Source organism: Columba livia, chromosome 1 (genome assembly GCF_036013475.1).
Source record: "Columba livia isolate bColLiv1 breed racing homer chromosome 1, bColLiv1.pat.W.v2, whole genome shotgun sequence".
In the NCBI taxonomy this organism is placed as follows: domain Eukaryota; kingdom Metazoa; phylum Chordata; class Aves; order Columbiformes; family Columbidae; genus Columba; species Columba livia.
In genome coordinates this window covers 70,735,245-70,759,410 of record NC_088602.1, presented here as the reverse complement: position 1 = coordinate 70,759,410, position 24,166 = coordinate 70,735,245, and the positions used below count along the sequence as shown (strand labels likewise).

General features: G+C 41.7%; 1 protein-coding gene across 5 annotated transcripts in view; it reads left to right on the top strand.

Annotated features, from left to right (window-relative positions):
• The first annotated feature begins 12,430 nt into the window (after positions 1 to 12,430).
• The window catches only part of ALCAM (activated leukocyte cell adhesion molecule), a 133,937-nt gene continuing 122,201 nt past the window's right edge, over positions 12,431 to 24,166 (top strand). Inside the window, exon 1 of one of the 5 annotated variants that reach the window (XM_065061463.1) lies at positions 12,431 to 12,841. In XM_065061463.1, coding sequence (XP_064917535.1) covers positions 12,736 to 12,841 — 106 coding nt within the window. In that variant the 5' untranslated portion in view covers positions 12,431 to 12,735. Of the gene's footprint in view, positions 12,842 to 13,545; positions 13,660 to 18,628; positions 19,863 to 24,166 lie in introns of those variants that run through there. The other 4 variants (XM_065061450.1, XM_065061443.1, XM_065061469.1 and 1 more) reach the window with 4 other exon arrangements.

Here is a 24,166-nt window from a genome sequence, read left to right as displayed (position 1 = left end):
TCAGCAGGACTTATCTTCAGTGATGTCTTTGAACAAATACCTTGAGAGGGCAATCTGCTGTCACAGGAGGATAATGCACCCATTATGAAGACCTTGTGCCAATATATTAGCTCTCCTTCTGTCATCTCTGGCTCAGCCTTCCCCCTGCTCTTCATTCTGGTCCTTGTGGTTGGCAGCTATTGAAACAACAAAGACCACAGTATATTACTTGAATGCAAAGGAAATAAATCGGCATACTGCCTACCTCCTAATAACACTGTTTTCCAGATTATCCAGGGTTTCTGGAAAGGCTCTACACTTTGGGAAGGGCATGAAAAATTCAATACTAGAGAGAAGCTGCATTTAAAAATTCTCAAATTCAGACGTCTTGACGTTTCTCGAAGAAGTCAAGTGGCCCACTTCAAGAGTTTCTCTCAAGAACAGATTATTCTCAAGCAACATTCAGAGGAAGAAATATATGGTAAAGATTACAGGGCAGTATTAACATATACTGGACATTGTGGGTGTTCCTGAGCCTTTTACAGACCTACTTGCCGATTTAGGGAATCACACTGCATGCCCTGCCTCAGTTTCCCAATCTGAAAAGTGTGACTAGTGATACTGACATCCTTTCTTAAAGTGCTGTTGAAACTCTGTATGATGAGCTCTTCATAGAAACTGTGTGTAAGTATTATTATTATCTCCTTTTTTTTTTTCTTTTTTAATTTGAGAGGTACTTAGATTTGAGTGAGATAGATGCCATCTCCGGGACCCTCTTAAGACCTCAGAATTTGATTCATACAATATAAGAAATACATGGCTGCGCCATCCTCCGTGCCATCAGGTAGCATTTGAAAAACGCAACATTAATTCAGAATGAGCTCAATTAGAGACTCAAATCCTTTTGGTTGCCTTGTTAGAGGATTTTGCTTTTCAAGGGGTTCATTCTCCTCCAAAGTGATATGATTGGCAAAAAAGAGCCCACAAGGTATGCAAAGATCAGCTGCAGTGGTTCAAAAGAAAGTGGAAACCTTTCTGCTTAACAGCAGCATTCACTTCAGTAATCTACTACTGCATTTATGCCTCTTTAAAACCTCACCCCAATTCACAGAAAATTGAAATTTTGTACAATGCTGCCCTGTTTCATTGAAGCAAATTCTAATTTCCTTCCCCATCTAACCCATGAAAATACTGTTATTACATTCTCCTCCCAGTTCCAACTGATTTTTCATCTGTTTTGACCCTTTATCCGTGTGAGAAAACAATAATGCTTGAAGAGCGGGTGAGTGAATGTGTGCAAGATGCAGAACTGTGATTAATGCATCCATTCTCTGATATGTGTTTGTTTAAATAGATTTTACAACTGTTTTACAAAGAACAGTAAGCAAAAGTTTAGTTTGAGGATCAGATGGACCTTCACCATGCATCTTATACTTGTAAACATCCTTATCCTTGTACAAGTGCATCTTAATATCTTGGACTACATATTGAACATACAATTTTGCTGGTGAAGATTTGGCATGAATGCTATTCTGTGTATGTTGATATCTATTAATAAAGCTATAACAAGCCTGTTTACTTGTAGTGACTGTATAGCACCTTCAGTACAGAGTGAATCAAAAAAGTCCAAAACAGAAAAGAAAATCAAACAATGGGCCAGAAGTAATTCTGGAAGGAACAAGATTTATTGTGGGTGAGCCCTGGAAGGCAGCTCAGCCCCCAGCAGCATCTGACTCATTCCTCCTAGCAGGATAGGAGAGAGAATCGGAAGGGTAAAACTGCAAAAACTAGTGGGTTGAGATAAAGAAAGTTTAATAGGTAAAGTAAAAGCTGTGCTCGCAAGCAAAACAAAACAAGGGATTCATTCACTCCTTCCCATGGCAGGCAGGTGTTTGGCCAGCTCCAGGAAAGCCAGGCTCCGTCACATGTAACAGTGACCTGGGAAGACAAATGCCGTAACTCTGAACATTCCTCTCCTCCTCCTTCTTCCTCAGCTTTTATTGCTGATCATGACTCCATCTGGTATGGAATATTCCTTCAGTCAGTTGGGGTCAGCTGTCCCAGCTATGCCCCCTCCCAACTTCTTCTGCACCCCCAGCCTACTTGCTGGCAGGGTGGCCTGAGAAGCAGAAACAACCCTGACACTGTGTGTGAGCAATGCTCAGCAATAACAAAAACCATCCCTGTGCTGTTCACGCTGTTTTCGTCACAAGTCCAAAACACAGTACCGTAGGAGCTACTATGAAGAAAATTAACTCTGTTCCAGCCCAAACCAGTACAAGACAAGAGGTGAATTTCCGGGTAACAGGAGGATCCCATGCTGCTGAGCTCAGCATCCAGTGAGTAGGTGACTTATGGTGGAAATGAAAACCTGAGTTAAGGGTTTCCTGCTCATGGTGAGAGCCAGAGGATGGTGCACAGAAAAGAGTGGTGAGAAGAACTTATTGGCAGGTTGAAGGTTGCTGTGGGCAAGCAGATGCGTAGAAACCTGCCTGTGGGCTAAGACAAATGACTTGAAGTGCAGGAGGAACCAAGAAATAGGGATATGTATGGACTGAGAGCAGCAGTGAACAGCAACAGAAGTAATGGGATGCAGGAGGAACATCTTGTCAATACAAGACACGTAAGACTGTTTGACAATGGGAGAGCAGGGTGAGCAGCAAATCTGAATATAAATCTGAACTCTGGGTAGCAGAATCAAGGAAATAAATTGCCCTCTGAAAAGCAACATGGACTAACAAAGTTAGTTCAAATGCAAGCCAGAAAAGCAGAGAGATCTTGATAAGTCTGCCCTTAGCAAAACAGGTAGACTCCCTTCCTTGTTACTAACTGCAATTTTGCAGAACGCTAGTGCCAGGAAGGTTTGAACCCTTTTGACTGCCATCTATAGCGAAGAACCATTTCACACATACTGACAGAATGTGAACCTGACCTTGAATCCACTATGTACTACCTCTTGCAGAGCCTGATCCTAAGGCTGATAACAACTGTCTTTCAATCTTTAAGTTGCAGAGCACTGCTAAGTAGAATTGGCAAAATATGTTTAATAGTTATAGAGTCATAGAATAGTTTGAGTTGGAAGGGACCTTCCAAGCTCACCCAGTCCAACCCCACTGCAATGAGCAGGGACATGTTCAACTAGATCAGGTTGCTCAGAGCCCCATCCAGCCTGGCCTGGAATGTCTCCAGGGATGGGGCATCTACCACCTCTCTGGGCAACCTGGGCTGGTGTTTCACCACCCTCATTGTAAAAAATGTCTTCTTTGTATCTGGCCTGAATCTCCCCTCCTTTAGTTACCCCTTGTCCTTTAGTCACCCCTTGTAGCTACAGGCCCTGTTAAAACATCTGCCCCCATCTTATAGGCCCCTTTTAAGTTTTGCACCCTTATCAGAAACTTTCAGCACTTTGTATGAAAAAAGTCCCTGCAGCATTGTTTCTACAATTGCACTGATTATTTTAGCCACTGCAAAAACATGGAGTGACTATCCCAGTTACCCTCCCCAGTAAGAATGCACCAGCCATTGGTATTACCTTCTAGGATGTAACTCAACACTAGTCCTTAATCTAACAACCTGCACTTACATATTCTGCCAATATACTCAGTGTCATAATTCTTCTTCCCAAAGACATCTTCGCAGTTTCTTGAAGATAATGAAAAGGACATTTTTATGAAAATACATTTCCTACTTTGATTTCTGCAAATCAAAACTTTCTTCAAGTTTGATTTGATTTTTTTGTACAATTGTTTTTGGCTTAAATGCAGAAATGTAATGTGCAGAATACTGTAACCCTTTAAACTGAACCAGGATGATATATTATTGAATATTTTTCTAATGTGGATTGCTTTCATTTAATGCTGAAATATTTGCTATAGTAGATTGGCAGTGTCTTAAAAAATCTTTCTAGATGGATCCTACCATTTTCTTCATTTTTAAGGATGAACTGTTCTGCAAATTTTTATATAATATCTTCCCTGCAATTTTTGACATATGCAAAAATGAAGAGTTCAGGGGCATTTAAGTTTAAAAATTTCTTTCTCCAGAGAACCATGCCAATCTCACAATGCCTCATTGACCCATTTGTAAAACAAGAATAACATTTTTCTTCTTTCTTAAACCACCCTTTTCTCATCCTGTCTACTTCATGTCTAAGCTCCCTGTAGCAGGAGCTCTTCCTTACTCCAGCATAGCAAAGCTATTTAAAAGGAGTCCAATCACTTCAGACCCTTTTGTTCTAATGTAATGTACATATTATATAAAAACAATTCTTCCTACATGGCTAATTCTCACACTCCACTTCCTATCCCTCCTCGCCTTCAAATATGTTGGCATATTTCTATCGATTTGACAACAAAAACCTATTTTCAGCATTTGTAGTCATTGTATCCCCCTTCTCAAGAGCTATTAATAATTTTACCTTCTAAGGAACCAGCACTGTGTTCATAAGGTGGATATTCCAATACTTTTCGCCTAAATTGTGCCGCAATCAAAACAGTCTGGTCTTAAAAGCCTTTCAATCTTCAAGAATTTAAAAAATAATTTACTAACCTAGCCTTGGCACAGTAGCCAGTTAAAGGACAGAAGATCAAATATATTTTTTCAAGGATTTGACAACAACATGAATCTAAGGAACATGTGATCGACTGACGGCCTTTTTGTCCCTTGAGGAATGCTTATTCCCACCCTGCGTAACCATCAGACTAGGAAGAAGTAACTCATTTCATTTACTTAGGAATTGCTCTTTCTAATCTGCAAGTGCTGATGTAGCACAATCAGGGGCGGACACACTGCAACAAAGGTTGCAAGGAAGAAATTGCAATTCTGGAACGTAGTCAGTGGATTCATTTTAATGGTTCTGCATATGGGTAGATGTAAAAAGCACCATTGATTTCCTGCTGACCCTCCCCTCCAAGTTAATGAATGAAGGCTACTCATGTTAAAAGGCACACAGCATGAAAAGGTCTGCCACTATCACCAAGACTGTAAGGAAAAACTTATAAGCAGGGTTTGAGGCAATACCCGCCACATAAGGAAACTGTGCAGGTTTGGGATGTACAGAATCCAGTGTGCTAACATTGCAGACCACTGTGAATCTGGTACTATCTCTTTATTTTAAGTCCTCCTTTTCAAGTCTTTTTTTTGTTACATCACTCAGAGAAGCAGTACTTTGAAGGAGCTGAACCCTGGAGTGTGGTACAGCAAATACACCTGCACTACTCAGCAGTAACTCATCAGTCTTCAATGCCTGATCCAGGCTCTTTGGTTCACACACAACTAAAAGGCAAGAAAATTGCTTCTGAAAAAGGGGTAAGAAATTTACTTTGGCTCAAGTAAGTCTTGAGTAGGAATGAAAGGCTCCAAGCTGACTGCTGTCCTGTCCATCTTCCACACAGAGACCTACCAGCTGCTCCAAATTTACTGTTTCTTTCAGTCACAAGCAGACCTGAAACCACTTGGCCTCCACTTAGGCGGATCAAATGCAGATTTAGACCAGCCAAGGATTTGTCCTAAGTCACCTAGTTTTCCATCATTATAAATTTATATTCTGTCAAGAAACTCACTTGTATCAGCTATACAACTTGTAACACAAGATGCTGAAACACATTCAGACTAAGCGGCAATAAGTAGCCCTTAAAAAAAAATTACTTTTCTAAGTTTACCTTTCTTTCCTCTTTTGTTCCCTTTCTCCTCCTTTCCATTTCAGATTTTTACTCTTTGATCTTGCTCCTGTTATCGCTAAGTCCTTGTATACTTTCTTATTTATCATAGCACCGATTATGTGGAGATGAGACTTGACTATCAGGCTTGCTTCTGATATTTAAATTCATTTTGATCACCTTTCTCTACCTAACACAAGTATAAACAGAGAGTGCTTTTAGTTTTGGGGTTGAGGATGGAAACTCAGGAACTCTGAATTTTGTCCTCAGATCACCATACCCATAGATCTGGGTAAATCTGTTCATTTCTCCTGGGTTCAGTATCTTCTCTAGTATTACAGGCTGCCAAGCACTTAAGGCTCTCACAAGTATCTAAATCGTTCAGATGAAAGGCAGGACAGAAGAGAAAGCTATTCGAGTACCTGCCTTACAAAGGTGTCATGATTGGAGGCTTAATCAGTGTTAGACCCTCAGATGAAAAATTGCTCGGTATCAGTATTCTGATTAGATTTGATCAACCAGACTTTTAAAATTATATAGCTCATACAGAAATCAGTGATCCAAGTAAGAATTTGAAATTTTTCACTAGAACCAGGCATAGCCTCTGTAAAAAGGAATTTAAAATTGATTTTGAATGTAGTGATATTTAAATGGTCTTTCATTGTTTATGCAGGAGGCGGTACTTGTGGCCATGTTCATTGCTGCTTTGTGCTTTGTGGGATTGCTCCTGCACAGCACCTCAGCAAGGGCACTCCATGAGGAAGGACTGACTTCCTGATGCCTCTAGAGCCCCCATTCACACTATCCCACATCCCAGCAGCTGTCATGGCACTACTGCTGTTTCAACACCAGCTCCTACACCAGCTTGTCTGTTGTCACATAATCCCCAAATAATTATGGATTGCTTCCTGACTGACAGCAGAGATAAAGAGAGGATGCTGGCCAGAAAGGACCTCCAGTCTCCTCAGTTGCTCTGCCAGATGCTGTCCGCACTTGTACTGGCAGCATGGGTAAAACCAGGTGACAGAAGCCCAGATTTGGTAGCTGGCCCAGATTATGCCAGATCATGGAGTCCACCTCCTGTCCCTGCTTATGACAACCCCACAGTTCACACCATGTGTCTGAGGGTGTTGTCCAGTCTCTGTTTGAACACTGTCAGGCTTGGGGCCGTGACACCTCCCTGGGGAGCCTGTTCCAGTGCTCCACCACCCTCTGGGTGAAGAACTTTTTCCTAATGTCCAACCTAAACCTCCCCTGGCACATCTTCCTAACATTCCCTTGGGTTCTATCATTGCTCACCAGAGAGATCAGCGCCTGCTCCTCCTCCTTCCCTTGTGAGGAAGCTGTAGACTGTGATGAGGTCTCCCCTCAGTCTCCTCTTCTCCAGGCTGAACACAACAAGTGACTTTAGCTGCTTCACATACGGCTTCCACTAAACCCTTCACCGACTTTCTGTCCCTCTTCTAGATACTCTCCAGTAGCTTTATATCCTTTTTATCCTGTGGCACTCAAAACTGCACCACGCCTTAGCCGTAAGTGACATCAATGGAACAGACGGGGAGATGTTTCCAAGTAAGGCTGACACCAAGGCCAATCCCACTCCACTATATTATGAACAGCCCTGTGGAAAGGCTCCTCAGCCCAAGAAGCAACTTCACATGTCAGGCATTGGCTGAGCCCTTTTGAGAACTGTGCTCTGCACTTTTTTGAGACACATGGAAGTTCAGCCTGCACACAGACAGAGCAGCCGTGGGTAAGTGTCAGGAGTTGGCTGGAGCCACCAAACAGGGCAGAAAAAAACATTGACATCCTCATAAATCAGCATTACACTATGCTCTTTCTTGCTCCTTCACAGCATGCCAGCATCACAAACCAGATGTTTTAAAAGTGCTTGCAGGATATTTTTGGCAAAATGAGACATCTTGTCAAGGATGCTCCTTAGCACAGTGGATCCGTCAGTTCCTATAGTATTAAGGTGTTTTCCTGCTACAGTAAAGTACCATCAAGGACTAGAAAGCACAGGAAGAGAATTTGGTCTTAATGATGCTGCGAAAAGGGAAAACATAGTGTAATTATTTTAGCAGTGTTAACAATCTCATTCTTTGTATTACAGTTATTTTATATCGCCAATACATTATCAGTGCTACTCTTCACACTCTGCCATTGTGTATTCCACTAGATTTTCATACAAAAACAATTCTTTGCCCCTGAAAGCAACTTTCATAATGTAAAAAGTAGACCTGAAATCTGAAAACTGCTTACTTTTACCTGCCTCAAACCTGTTTTAAAAAATGGCAACTGAACCTTCACAAAAGGCAAGCAGGGGGTCAACAATGTAGATACATACCAGTCCAACCTAAAGAACTGGATTGATTTTGCTCTTTTTGTACCTCTCAGTTAACATGCCAAGCCACTGTGGCTCTTATATTTTTTGTACATAAGACCTGCTTCTAGTCTAATATTTTTCTTTTCTTTTTTCTTTGTTTTGCTTGGGTTTTTTTGCTTTTTTTTTGCTTTTGGTTTTTCTAAAGCAGATCACAAACATTTAAAGACAATAACCACCATCTACTCTTCAAACTCCTTCCTCCATTTTCCACTCATATTTTAAGAAAACTTTGTCTCAGCTGAAGGCATTTGGGCTACTTCGTATATAATGCAAGCATAATGTTATTTTAATGAATGTTTGTATAGCACTGATCTTTTAGTTAAATTATGTAAAAAACAGCTGCATTGGAGATGCGTAATAGGAAAATAAGTTTGTTTCAGGAGCCTAATTGCTATGCTGGTGACTACAATACCGATACTGGCAGGCGCTTGCTGATTTTTTTGAGTAGGATCATTTTTGCAGTGAATAAATACCGGAAGCAGAGGTTGCATGTATTCTCCCACTGTAATTTGTTGGTTTCTTGAATTTATTCCAAATATGTGGGTCTCATTTACTTAGATCAGAGACGGACAAATTTGCAGATAGCTGCAGAAACCCCAGTAAGTCAGCTTTCTTCTTTTCCACTATTAGTCACTTTTAGCCCAAGTCTGGTTTCTGACCATTTTCTATTTGTGTCCCACATGTTCTGTTTGAAATATCTCACAACCTAGAGACACTCCACCACAGACAGTTGATCTAATTCAGAAAGACTTTGCTAGCAGTTATATTCATGTGTCAATACTAAGCACTGCAAAAGAATTCCTGAAAAACAGGAGTATTATTCTACCACAGCTTAAACCTTAATCAAGTAAAGTCAATGAAAGGCTCTGCTTGACTTCAATGTGCTTCAGCTCAGATTTGCAGAGCCTGGTGTTTAAAGGTATTCAGGTGACTAAGGGAGCAGGAATCACCTCGTGGATTTCCCAGCTGTCACAAAAATATGGCCCAAGTCCCAGATGATTCACTAACAATTCCTTCAGCAATGTTGTAACTGGAAGTATAGACTACATTCATGCTTAATCCTTGGTGTAAGATAATGTTGCAATGAGTATCAGTACAAATTAGAAGAATCTATATCCATGTAGGTATCTTGTGAATTAATACCTTTAATTTAACACACTCCGGCTAAACTAACAGAACCAGATTTACAGAAATACAAGCGTGGACGTTGCATTCAATGGTTGTTTTGTAATTCAAGGGCAGTTTCAACAACAGAAGGCTTCCATTTTGCAGACTGTACTACTGAATGCTGAGCCAAAAGAGCATGCACCGTTTCATTGACATAATATTAGCTATCTTCCAAGACTAAAGCTTACTCACTCACTATTAACAATGGATTAAAGTACCAGGAGTGCTGAGCAGTGCTCTATTCAACAGTATTCTCAACTATTCTTGCTAGAAATTTGTTTCCAAAGTAACTATTTTATGCATTTGTTATAAATCAGAAACGATATTTCAGTTTAAGAAAACCTCTTTGTCGTGATGTACAACCATTACTAATGGATTACACTTTTAATCAACTTTGTCACATAAATAAAAAAATCTATGGTTTGATAGGATGAAGCATTTATCAAAGCTTTTTTTTTTTATCATTATTGTTAGTGTTTTTCAAACACAGAGTTATTTTCTACAGATTTTCTTTTGTACTATTAAGTGTTTTAACTTCTTCAAAATAGATGTTTATTTTGGACTTTAAAGCCAGGCAGTTGCTGCTTTCCCAATAGATCAGTAACTCACTCATACCCCCATTAACTTCAATGGGAGAGGAGCACGGCCCAAGAAAATAATCTGTAAAAAACCCCAACAGACCCAACAGACATTAAAGGAATTAATTACAAATCTCAGCATTGAGGACAATTGAAATGACATAGCATATAAAGATATGTTTGATAATTATCTTGACAAATTCTAATAATATTTAAATTCCGGTAAAGTTATCAAAACATTTGAGTAATCTGAGCTTGAAATGTTTTCTATTTACTCAGAATTCAAAGAGCTCCTTTCAAGTGAAAGGTAGAAGCAGCTCTGAAGAGAAATGACAAAGGAGTGAGGGGAAACCCTAAACAAATCACACTTCTGATTTAAGTATTAAGTCCTTAATGTAATCTGCACTTCTCATATTTCTTATAGACATTATACAACACATTCAGTATTGATCTGAGAGCAAAATGGTCATAAAAAAATTTCTGAATACTGTCTTAATCATAAATTGTAAAATGACTCTGTATGTTTTGTCTATTTGAAATGTACGGCTCTACAGCTCGCCTTTTAGGCTCTGCACCATGCCGTTGAAATTTTTTGGAAGAGTTCACAAAGCCTTTCTCATCCCCATTCTCACTGATGGAAGATATGTACTATTAATTATCTGAATGAAAATGAGGAAACAGTTAATCATCTGCTTTAAAAACAAGGTGTTTGGGCATTATTTAATTCCCTAAACCAGCAAACCATTGATCTCTACATGGTCATGTTTAAAACAAAAATATATATTAAGAGCACCAGTGAATTCTGGCCTATCAACTCTTTCCCCCTTTATGTTCGACTGGCGGGTTTTTTTGGCATTTGGAAATTTTTTAGAGTTTGACTTTTCTGTCTTTTCTCCCAGCCACGATCCTGCTAGATTCAACGGGGGTGCCCATATCAACAACAGTGGCAGGATTAGGCCCTTAATTTGTAATAGAGCCCAAGTTGTTGCAAAACTAGCACATACAATTAAAAGCACTAGGAGTTAAAAAACATGGCAGGAATACAAATTGGAACTGGATTAGGTGGTCACCTCAATGCAATTCTATACAATGCCTCTCAAGAATTTGAAGGGGTCTCCAGGATCTACAGAAACAAAAATATTAAATATACCTACTAATGAGTACTCTACTGCTTTTGAACATGCAAGGAAAAAAAATACTGAATGGAAAATATTAATCAGCTTCAACATGAAGACAAAAACATTATGAATCTTAAAAGTAGTATTTTTTTTAATCTGCTTATTCGTATGACCATAAAGAGAAATCTGCTGAGAAAACAAATGACGACAGAGCTCTGCTGAGCAGTAAGCTTAGAAAGCAAAATATTTTTAAAATTGACTGCATAGCATGGCTTACACAGTAAGAAAGATTATAATAATAATGTGGAAGAACTGAAGGATATTTTCAATGAAGACAATGGTTTAGACTTAAAGTTCTAAAAATGAAATATCCTTACCCCACTTTACAGAAAACAAGTGCAGTATATGACAAAAAAAAACACACACAGGCCATGTTATTCTAAACCTACTCTGTATCATGATAATGTTTAAGTGTTCTTAGTTGTTAGTCATCATGAAAATCGTTTTGAGAATAGCAAGTATATTTACAGAACTGACTGGTTCAATTTGCCTTTGATTTCCAGGAGTTTTGGGGAAGTTCCCGTCTAAGAATTCACATCATCACGTGAAGTAAGATAAAGCACTTGACACTTTGGATTTTACTACTAGAAAGTCCCTCTGGAGAGACCAGATGATGTGCATTACTCATAGTTTTAGATTTTGAGCATCAGGCTTATTTCATATGGCAGCATGTGCTACACATTGATTACACTGTACTGTCAGCCGAGAAACTTGCTGTGTGACTTCAGCGTGCTTACTTCCCTCTCTACGCAACAGCACTGCTTAGTCAGACCGAAACAGCAGGAGAATAAAGCACTAGGCTTGAAAGTGCCGTTTCTGGATTACATTATTTGACGAGGAACCTTTTTGACCTTTAGGGCAGCCGACTTCCAGAAGTGCTGAATGATCTCTCCTTTGCCCTCCCGCGCGTTTCTTCATGCGACGATCAGCGTTGTGAGTTCCTTTCCCTTCCCTTTACCGATCATCCGCTAAATTAGTTAAATCAGATTAATTTGTTTGTTATTATAGTTGATTTAAAAAAAAAAAAAAATTGACTAGAGAGAGGATAACACAGAACCCACCACATTTCTAAACACACAACGGCATTGTTACTATGACTTTGATTCGAAATACTGCCATCCAACACGCATCTCGGGCACCGAACCGGAAAAGAAGCCCATGCCCCGAGTAGATGCAAGGGAGGGGTCGGCGAAGTAGGGCTCAGTTTGCCCCTGCACGCCGGGCCAACTCCGCCACCCTGGCCCCTTTTCCGCGGCCCCCTCCCGCTTTCAGAGCGTCGCCCAGCGGGTCCCGGGGCAGCGGCGCATCCCCCGGGCAGGCAAGCCAGGTCCCCAGCGGCAAGGGCGGCTGCAGCCCAGCTGGGCGGCGGCTGATGCTACCGGCGAGGCTTCCCCCCGCCCTGCTGCCTGCGCGCCGTGTGGGGGGACGGCGGGGGCGGGGGCACGGGAGGGCCGGGCCAGCTCCTCGGCGGCCGCCCGGCTCCGCCTCTCGCGTCGCAGCTCTCAGTCCTGGAGCGCCGCTCGGCTGCCAGAGGGTTGCCACCTGCTCCGGTGCGGAGTCGCTCCTCGCTACGCGCCGGGAGGGAGGGAGGGAGGGAGCGAGCGAGCAGCCGCTCCGCCGCCCGCGCCCGGGAAGTTACCGCTCCTCCCGCCGCTGCGGGGTAGCTGTCGCCGCCTCCCAGCTTCGGAGGGGATAAGTCGCCGACCCGCTCTGCTGCGAGAGAGAAGAGCCCCCAGGGGCGCAACGGTCCGTTCCGCCTCTGCTTCCCGGTCCCGCCGCGGGCAGGCGGGATGATGGAGCCCTCAACCGCCGCCGCCTGCGCCTCCTGCCGCCGCCACCCGCTGCCGCCGTCGCTGCTGCTCTGCCTCCTGCTCGTAGCCCTCTGCCTGCCGCCAGGTGAGCGCTCGCCCGCGGAGAAGGGCGACCGCGCCGTCCCGGTCGCGCGTAACTTGGCGGAGGGGAGGCTGGGGCCGCAGGTGGCGGTGTCCGCCCGCGGCTCGCTGCTGCCAGCGGGGTTTCCTTCCCTCACCCGCCCTTCTTTTACTGGAGCTCCCCGACACCTACTGCGGGGTCCCTGTGCGTGGCCGTGTGTTACTCCCGGCTGTTGGTGCTCTCCGCATCCCATTTTTGCCTGGGCGGGGGCCGGTCCCCATCTGCCCCCGCCGCCGGCCCTGGGGAAGGCGGCCGAAGACGGCCGGCGAGGCGAGCTGAAGCCGCCTCTCCCGAGGGAGAGACAGGAGCTGTTCCAGAGGTGCGGGGAACTGAGAGGTGGCGGTCTCGCCTCTCCCCGTGGAAAGTGGCCGTGGGGTCCCTCTGGGGCGTTGTCACCGGCCGCCGGGCAGCGGGCGGGCAGGGGCGACGGGGCTCGGCTCGGCGTCCGTTTCACTTCCAGGCTGGGCGGCACGTCTCCGCAGCGAGCCGCCTCCAACTTCGGCAGTACAGCCTCTTCCCGTTTCCTCTTCTTCAGTGCCGCCCGTGGCGGTGCCCGGCTGCCCGCTGCTTTCGCGCTAAGGGGAACTAGCGCCGTCCGGGAGCCGGTGGGTGCCCGGGCATGCCGGCGGCGTGGTGCCGTCCAGCAGCCGGCCGGGTGCGGGGAGGAAGCGAGGTGGAGCAGCCCCGCTGTTGGTGTCCCCTGCGCGGGCAACCGGCGGAGCAGCGCGGGGGAAGCGCGTAGTGTCAGCCCTGCGTGGGACGAGGCTGCTCCGGCGGATCGGGTTCGTGTGGGTAACTTCTCTCCAGCCCTGGTTCCGTACAAGCACTTTCGAGGCGTTAGCCAAGTGAGAAGGCGCAAGGAGTGCTAAATACCCTGATTGTTCTGGGAGTATTTTGGCCATGAGGTGTTTGTAGACTTTATTTTGTAAATATTGAGCGTGAAAGTGAAGTCTGAGGGAAAAGCTGTGAAGTGAGGAGTTCTGCATTCAACGCAGAGTCCGTCTCATTATTCTTGTAGAAAGAGCGTCAGCCTGTGGTAACGTTTTGTATTGCTTTAAGAAATGGCTTTGCCTTTACGTGCCTGCCTTTGCAACAGCGAAGGGTTTGCAGAAGCGCTGGAGTTGGTGGTTTTTCATTTCTGGCCTCTGCCTCGTTATTACGTGCTCTCCAGTTAACCATTTACAGGCAGTATGTTGTCATTGGAACGGGAGATAAGAACAGACCTTTATCACTAGACGTATTCATGTTTATTTTATGCAGGCTCTAGTTAAGTAGAAAACGAGCTACAGCAATAAAGTAAGGCTGCCAAAGCTTTAATTTCAATTAGAATCGTAAAAAAGCTCTGAACAGAAGAAAAAGCAATATTTGAACCGTAAGCAGTATGTCAGGCTGTTCTCCTAGGCTTTTGCTTTGGGAAATACTGTGTATAATCGCTGTAGGTCATAAAAAATACCAGTCTTGGTGGCAGTTTACAAAGAATACTGTTTTCTGTGATGTAGAAAAAGTCTTCAGGAAAGATTGCTCATTTTAAGAAATCTAAAAGGCATGTAGAGTATCCATAGAGATAAGCACCTCAGCTTCTAAGAGGCACGACTTGTCCCCCATGGTGAGATTTATTCCAGTAAATACAAAATGATCTCACTGATTGTGTGACTGTCTAGAGTTTCTCATTCAAGGAAATGTGAAATCATAAAATATTTTATCTCAAGGGTTTTGATGATGGAAGCCTATAAAAAGATGGCACTTAACTGCCCATGATCTCAATAGGTTGGAGGTAAAACCATTTACCTGATTCTTTCTGCTTTTCATGTCTTCCTTGCCTCCTCAAGGAGAAGCTCAGGCAAACTGTTCAGAGTGCAGGCAAATATGTGTGGGGAAAAAACCCAGCCCCACCTCAGCTTAGAGACTTTCCCTGCAGTATTGAAAATGCCTGGAACATCTAATACAGGACTTAAGTCTCTACTTCTCAGTTTATTCTTCAGAGTATAAAAGATAGTTAAATATAAAAATATCTGTAAAAAGGTCTTGATATTACTGTGTACTTCACATTTATTTCTCCTTGCTATCGCAGCTATTTCAGATGATAGGTAGTTTGCTATCATCCACAAGAAATTCTGGATATATTACTCTATCATGGTGCTTTGCTTTGGGAGTTCCATTTCAGGTTTGCATATTGAAAGCAATAGATAAGCTATTAAAAGCATATTAAAAGTTTATGTGCATCAGGTGTAGATCTCTCCATCAATATTCAAGCTGACTGGAGATCCCTGTGAGAAATTTTGTGTTTCTTTCTTCACTGAATAAACTGCTTAGGAAGATAGCCATTGGTGGGGGAAAAAAAAAAAGGAGGGCATCCAAGTCTGTATCTGGTATTAGGAGACTAGCTCTAGGTCAGACTAAATGAGAATATAAATTAAAATCTCATACTTTTCTAGCGGATGTGACTGGATATGAAAAGGAAGCTGATTTTTAATTGGGACCTAATCATGACCTTTGTAAAGTTTCTGCCTCCCCTTACCTTCTTGTGTATCATAACTAATTTCAGTCTTTTATTCTATGTTTTATTACTAAAGACTTGTTACATATTGCTATATTGCGTAAGCCTAATGAGACTGTAATATATAGTCTTATTCACAAGACACTCTACTGTGTTCTCATTCCTGACTACCTGTTTTCCCTGGTATATCTGGTGCGACATTGATCTAGGGAAACAGTTTTTCTATATTAAGATCAGAAAGTTCATGTTTATTTTTTCTGATACAAAGTCAGGAAATGTCTTCACCATGTACATATATTCCGATATGCTATGTGTCTGTGGTGCAATGCACAGGTAGCAAAGTCAGACTGAATTTTAAGTGAGCTGTAAGTAGTTAAAACCTTTGCTTTGGAAAGTGTTTGGTATGCTTATATTTTTTTTTTCCCCTCTTGGTGTGAATATGCTAGAAAAGTCTCACAACATGGATTATTTTTCTTCTTGTGTTCTCCTCTCTGTTGGGTTTGTAGCGATTCTCGTAAGGCAGAGGGCAAGAGCAGAAATCATCCAGCTCTGTAAATCTCTGAAATTTCAGCCCATTGATTTTTACTGGGCAAAATATATGTTGTTATGTTCATGAAATAAATATCTCTGTCATAAGTCATATTTAATTCTAAGATATCTTATTTCCACTTTCCAGCCTTAAGAGTAATGCCCTTCCTTACCGTACCACCATTCTCCTTGCTGAAAGTAAACTGGGATGCTAATATGTAATCCTGGGGTAAATAGTTTCAGCTGTCTTCATAGTAGATGTTAAGCTATTTGTTGGCTTATTTCCAACGGAAAGTTTTGGTAACAGAATCTAAATATTTATGTGACATGACACATGAAGAGGAAAAATAAAGAAAATAGCATTAAGAGTTTTACATAATGCAAATTACATCTGTGCGATCAGGATAAACCTATCTTCTGTATTTTTTTACAGATATCCTACATCTGTAACATGGTTTATACTCTTAAGCTATGAGTGCTCACTGCAGATTTCCATAATGTCATATCTGATTACATAAGGTGCAGAAGGACCTCATACAAACCCAAGTATTACTGTAACGACACTAGCTTTAATGTGTTGGCCAGTCCACATCACACCACCATGGGCTTTTCTTAGCTTCCTGCCACAGGGACTTTCTGGACTATTTTGTGTCCAAGTAGTTTTGGACCAGTTGAGTGAAACAAAATAGATTGCAAGATAGGAAAACAGCTAGGGAGGAATCGGGCTTACATGTATATGTTTTGAGCCTATTAACAGTTGGGAAACTGAATGTGCTAACTTTGTAAGAGCTCTAAGTTGTAACTGGATCTTCTAACACAGGATGATCAATATTCCATTTCCTCTTTTTGTGACCTCCTCTATGTGATTGTAAGCATGATGGTCACAGATAAGCTGGCTGAAGGTCTGGTCTGCAGTACTTGTTCTACTGCTATTTCACATATGGGAGGGTTTGGGCTTTTTTTGGTATGGTGTTTTTTGTTGCTGGGGGGGTGGGGGTGTTGTTTTATTGTTGTGTTTTGTTTGCTTGTTTTACAAGTATATATATACACTACCGTGCTGACTGTGGAAATTGTTTTTCACATCACTGATAGTATGGGTGTTTTAGAATGGTCTTGTGCAGTTCTGCAGATTCTGGTGGAGGGCTAGACTTTATGTACTGGTTTTCGAGAGCTACTACTATATCTAAAAACTCTAATCTTCAGGCTCTTTGTTCAGTGCTCCTGAAGGTTCCTCTGGTTTGGCTAGTGTATAGCTTTTTTCTCTCGTAACTCAATCATTTTTTTTATTAGAAAATGCATGGAAACTGCAGTACCACGCTTGCAAGAGAATTGAGGACCTGTTGCAACGTGCTGATTTCTCTCAGGTTCCTCCACTTTCAAGAAAAATAGTTACGCTTCCATGCACCAATGCTCAAATGAGAGACTCTTAAATGTTGTGGGGTGATAATTAGAATTGTCTCAAGCAGAATGGGATTCTTCCAGGAAAACCTGAACATTAATGACACCTCTTGATTTGAAATTGTTGAGCGTTATTTTCCCTGAAGACAGGGCTTTGACATACACATTCTTTATCTTGGTGTCTTTTCTTTAATAGGAACAGGATGAATATTAAAGGAGGCTGTACATTCCTGTCTTTAGTACACTTCAAAATGAATCTCATCTTTTAGCGAGGAGATTGCAGTGTGACTAGTATGCTGACAATCCACTACTGGCAGTGATCGGATCAAGTTTCTTCCTCTTCCTCTTTTTCTTTTTTTCTCATTTTGTTTTGATTTTAATTCTTCCCCAATGTGTTCCCATAAGGATGGTCTGAAAAGCAACCAGTCCTACCCTAGTGGATGTTAATCCGCTTCTCCAAAGCGGTGGCTCTTTTGACGAATATCTGCCTAGCTGAAGATTAAATTGCTTTTCTTATCATGCATATAGGTCTTCAGAAAGGCAAATAAAATATTTACTTATTAAAACAACTGCTGCTTCTACTGAACTAGTATTTTTGTTGTTGATAAGAAATGTGCCTCTTTTGGGAGGTAAAAAAGGGGAGAAAGTGATAAAACAGTGGAGAGAGTGTGCCTGCAGCTTTAGGGTATGATTTTTAGAGGTTATCAGGGGTTAGAACAGTTCTGTAATGTTTGGTTAGAAAGCATTTGAAGTGCTTTCAATGGAAGTGGAAATACTAAGCTGTTCCCTTGATAACAAGCAAAAAGCATTCGGTGATAGGATGACTGTTCTAGCAGTCTATATATCCATATCATCTGCTTTCAATTAGGTTGTACTCTGTATTGTTAACCCCTTATTGTGAAGAAAAACTTAAATGCTTGAGCCTCATTTATATGTTGCATTTTGTGCTGTGGTAGCCCCATTTGTAGAACCTCCTGGCATTGTAAAACATGGGTCACAGCAGTTTTGGTCCTGAGGGAAAGTACTTGAACATCATTCAAATTAAAAACGTCTTCTTGGGTCTCATGGACAGCAGAAGTCCCCAGGGATGGAGCCCTAGCAGATTGGTGACACTTTGACATGTGTGAGAAGCTCCGTACATTGGCTGCACCCTTCCCTCGGCCTGTTCTCTCATGGAGTGTACCTGATGGGTGCATCTCAGCTCTTTGAACTGCAAAGTTTTGCGTTTTTAACAGAACACTGATGCTGACCATAGTTGGCATCTTTAAAACTTGAAGAGATATTGGCAGCTAATTCAATAGAGGGAGCTCCACTACCTTACTGTTAGAAGCAGCACATCTCTGCTTCTCCCAAACCTCTGGCTTTAGCTTGAACATAAGTTAAAAGTCTTTGCTGCCTTGGCAGTGTTCTATGGTGCCAGGTGTTGTTTCTGAAAGCATCTTATTGTCATCACAGGCTTTCTGTTGCATGAAAGAGAACGAAGGGCAGATCTGAATCATGTAATAGGCAGACTCAAAAAGATGATTCAATTAGAGATATTTCTTTTTTGCAGCAAGGACTTGTATGGGTTTTAAATTGATATGTTACAGAATCATGTTTTTAAATGACGTTTCCTTGTCTGGAGGGGACTTCATGGAGAAACACAAAAAGAACTGGAATAAAAAGAAGGTACTTTCCAGGGATGAAGTGGACCAAGAGTGGCACTGCATGAAATAGGGTAAAAACATGATAAGGGCATGATTGCACTAGATTGTGGTGAGATAAAGCTAAACACTTCCAATAAGATATATTAAGTAGGACCTTTATTTAACAAAATTGATTCTTTCAGTAAGTTCTTCTACGATCACAAGGGAAAACTGGAATATGTATACCATTCTGTAAACAGTCTGGATTCTGGGCTATTGTAAAATAAAGCCAGTTTAGGTATGTGCTGGTATGCTTTTAATCCCTTCTGTGTCTCTAATCCAGAAACACATACACACAAAAAGCTCTTTGGCTTATTCTAGTTGTTTTGGAGAGCAGAGATTAACTTAATGGCCTTTACCTACAAAGCCATACATGCAGCAGAAAAAGAAAGATGAAGAACATGATATTTAGGCAAGATTGGGGGAACTTCAGTGTAGCTGTCTAACTTCAGAAGAGAGAAGGATTCTGAATTGATTCCTTCATTCTTGATACTGCACACCAGGTTTTCTAACAAGTGCTTGCATGTAGAGAAGATGATGGGGTATTAGCTTAAAATTCACTCATTGACATAGCATTATGGGATTTGCTTTCTCAAATTGGGGAAGTTGTAAGTTTTTGACACTGCTAACAGAGTGGTGTGCTGACAACTGGTGACGTAAATCAAGAAACTATTTGCATCTTACACTTGACAGCTTGAAAGGTTAGCAAGAGGGTAATTTTTCCAGCTTTAATTCACAGCTGAGATTTTTGTCAAGTTTAACATTACTCCTCGGTTCTTGAACTACTGCACAACTTACTGCTAGTCTTGAACCCTACCTACACACAGGAATAAAGATGAAGTCAGTGTAATGAATGTCCCACCAGCTTCCACTTCATGTAAGTAAATTACATTTCCTGATGTTCTGTTTCCGCGCAGACAAGTAATGCAGAGCTTGCTGTGCAGACAGTTCTGTGATTTGAAACAGTCACTAATATATGAGTAAATAATGACAGTGACTTCATTTTGCACAACTACATTTTGCATCTTTGTTGCCAATATGAGTGTCACTTTCTTATTAAATATTTAAAACTTAAGGAAAATATTTTGCTTTAGTACTTTAGCTCTTGACATGGCTTCTGTAACAGAGCTTTGCCTTTTGGAGGGGCAACTGTTCAACAGTTTAGTTTGACCTTGCTCATCATGCTGCTGTTGAATGATGCAACAGGTTCTGTCTCAGCTTTGAAGTTTAAGTCCTTAGTATAACCTTTACTCTAAAGGTTTAGCCCCAGTTAATGTCCAGTGCCCCAGAGCAGCAAATTCCTAAGTGTCTATGTGAATCTCTGATGGCAAGTGGGGCTTCTGAAAGTTCACCTGCAGGTTTGGTAAGGGTCAGGGTTCTGGTATTTCATCCAGATTCAGTTGTGTCTGCAGGTCATTTCTTGTCGTTGCTTATCACTTTAAGTACTTTGCAGTGATAAATCCAAAACTTCTGCTCAACTTCTGGGAGCAGTAGGGGGAGGAAAGTAAAGCTTTTGAGATAGTAGAAAAATAGTGGTATGTTGCAAAGGTCATAACCATGGATGTACAGGAAGCAGGTGAACCATTTTTTTTAGTTGAGGTGCACAGAAGCTATGTGGCATATTCTGTTCATCTTAACATAGTGTATGCTTGCTTTGTTACAAAGTTATTTACTTATCTCAAAAGAGCTGTAAGCCTTTGGTGTCTGCAGACCCAAGGAAGCTCCTAGAGGATCGAGGAATACAAACTTTCTGGCCTATGTATCCAAATGTTGGTGTATCAGAGGGATGTATTGCATAAGAGGGATGTATTGCATCTGCCTGAGAGCTACTCCTGAGGGGTAGGAGTGGTGGGAATGAGAGTAGTGGTTTGTTGTTTTTTTTCAGAGGTCTTGTTGTAGCTGGGTGTCAGGGCATGCTGGCAGCATTACGCTCTGCAGAGCAGAACTGCCTGTCAGTGTCCCACAGATGGGAACCTGGAACACTGTGGCAGCCACCATGGCAGCAAGGCTTGGTGGGGGCAGCTTTGGAGTTGCTCTTGGACAGCATGCAGTTGAAGAGCCAGAGGTTAGAAACTCTCAGTAATGGTGGTCACCTATAGTGGACACGGTAGCTGCTTCCTTTCCACTGAGTAAGGAGGGGAGGGAAGGGTCTGTATTCCTCCCAAGCTTGAGAAGTTACCTGCTTTTGCTAGAGCCATACTTCCCCTGTGAAATGTTGCAGAAAAGTATCTGCATATTTTAGGAGTGTTGATTTGTTCTTCTGCTCTGAATGGTGTGCAAAGCATTCTGTGGATCACTTTTTAATCATTATGTCCATCTGCAAGTACAACAGTGATAAAGAAGGATGAGCTTCAGCATACTCGGTCACGATCTTTGGCTCTCTTTCCATTGCATCAGCAGCACAGGGCACAGAGGAATGAATAACACAGTGTGTTTCTTTAATGAATGCTGAATGGGAGAGTGTGAGCTGCCAGAAGCTTCGTCCAAAAAGAAGCAGGGTGTTGTGAGGGGTGATATCAGCACACAAGGGAGGAGATGCAGGTGAATTGCTTTTAGCTGGAATTCACAGTCCAGTTTTATGATATGTGGGAATGGTTTTGAAGACTGAAGTGGATAGTTCACCCTAAAAGCTTGTTATTTTTTTCTGGGCAGAAATCTTGTGTTTAAACTGTTTATTGAAACGAGTTATTGTTAAGATTTCTTAAATGGTTACTCCTTAGTGCTACACGTAAGCTCCACATTTGGAAAGTGGTTTGTGTAACTACATATAAAAACCTCTCCTTCTTGGTATGGTTGGTTGCCTTATCTTAGGTGTGGATTCTAATTCACAAAAGCTTGTAAATCACTTGCTTTTTCTTGCCTTTGAACTGGTTGCTAGTCCTCCTTCAAGATGTCCTCATCTGTAAACAGCAATCGTTGTTCTGAAAAGCTTTTCATGTAATCGTGAAAGAGCAGAGCCCTGAGTGTGCTGGGGACCGTGACTCCTTGTGAGGAGGCTTTCTTCGTGCAATACAATAAATATTTGTTACTTTTTTGGATGTAATGTACAGCAGACTTTTTTCATAACCACAGAAGGAGCTTGCTGGCTCATAGTCTGGAAGTTCTGTGACAGAACATGGTAAATGCTACAAAAATCTTGAGGGACTCTGTTAATTGGAAATCAGTAATAGAAGCTTTAAGGGGCAGTATTGTGATGAAAATCTTTATTTTCTTGCTAAAATTATTTGTAAAGTTTGGATGAAGGTACTTTTCTGGTGTGTGGGGGCTTTTTTGTTTGTGGGTATTTTTGTTTGTTTGTGTTTTTGTGGTCATTGTGTTTGTTTGTTTTTTAAAGATGTACCGTGACTCTGTCTTCAGGAAAGGAGGGAAAGATAGGAACTAAAAAAACCAGAAGTTTATCCAGGCTTGCATTAATTCCAGGCTTGAGGTTAACACCTAAATCTTCTATCTGCTAATAAAATGCTTGGCTCAGCAGTTTCTTAGTATCTTCCACAATGGTAACTTAAATTAAAAAGTACAAAGTGTCTTTGATTCTCTCTGCTGAAGGAAGACTGAGTACTTGAGGTAGGTTGAGGGTTTATTGGTTGTGTGGTGTTTGGTTTTCTGTTTGTTGTGGGTTTTTTGTTTGTTTGTTTTGGTGGGTGGTGTATCTTTGGTTTGTTTGTTGGTTTGATTTTTCTTTTTTAAGAAAAATTATATATATATATGTATATATGTCATTTCATGAAGGAAGAAATCCATCAACGGTCTCTGGAGTAAGTGGTGCTATATGGCTTTTCAAGCAGTCATGTTTGTAGGCAGAAGGAAGCTTTTGTGAATTGGAAATGACAGTGGCTTGGGAGAGCTCCCTTTGCATGTTGGTTCTTTTCCCCTTGGACATACCAGTGCTCTCAAGGTGTCAAGTAGGGTGGAAGTACCTCGGTATGCGCTTCATGTAAGAGGATTTCAGTGGTCTAACTTAAACTCTGATACTCTGGTGGCAAAATTATGATTGAGTTTTGTTTATTGTGGCATTTGCTCGAGCTGAACTTCAAACATAGCGAGCACCTTGTGGTCTTTGGCTGCTCAGTAATGCTTTAGTTGCAAATGCAAGACTAGAAAATTTTATGTGAACTGCTTCTGCAGTGGACACGCATCCTTGGTGATTGCTATTGCTAGCACGCTGATTGTGAGTCCACGGTGCTTAGCCTTGTACAAATTATATTTGCAGACGTAACAGATGAATTGTATGTTAAAGAGCTGTCTCTGTGTTGGGGGTAGCCAAACCTTGCCCTGGGAGGGTCAGAGGGTGGGAATTGATGTGTAATCTGAACCTGAACAGCACTTGCTCAGGTGAGAAAGCCCAGGGAGGTCCAGCTCCTGACAGGACTCAGAGCAGGGACAGTGATTCCTTCGAGAGGGTATTTCTTCCCTCTGTTATAGGAAAGGACTAGGCTGAGTGTTTGACTCTCAGGTCAGCCAGGCAGTGTCAGCCAGCACCAGCAACTGCAACAGCTGAGGAGCATCAGTGGCTGTGTGATTTAGCCCTAAACCCTCATGTGGGCTTTAACCGTGCTTTCTAGGTGCTGTGTTTTGTATTTTGCCAGGTGCGATCTCTCCTACTCATGACACATGTGAGTGGAGGCTTAAAATTTTGTCAGGTGAGTTGACATGCACATTCACAGTGAAAAATCTACTGCGTTCTGCAATTTTGTTGTGGGGGGAGTCTGAATTTGTCTTTCCAAGATCATAGAAAAGGGAAAAAGATACAAAAACAGAATACTGAAATTCTTACCCACTGATTTTTATTCTTTTAACATATGATGTTTAAGGAAAAAAAGTGTAAGATCTTTTGTTTAAAGAAAACAAAACAACATAATAGTCATTTTTTATTTATAAACTGCACTTGAACACCAAAAGGTATTTGGGAATGTTTCAGGCTGAGAAATAGAAAATATTTTTTGCTAGCATATTGTTTGCTAAAATTCACTGTGTCATTGACTAGTATATGTCTCTCCGATTTGTAGATTTTGGAGAGTGAAGGTTTTAGAGATGAGAACAATTAAGGAAAGCAACAGTATTTAGAACTGCAAGAGCAGCACTTTGAATCTTTGACAGGGTGTATTAATATGAAAAGGAAGATGGATTGGTTTTATGCTTAAAAGTTCAGGTTTTTTTCTCACTGCTCTGTAAGCTAATGCT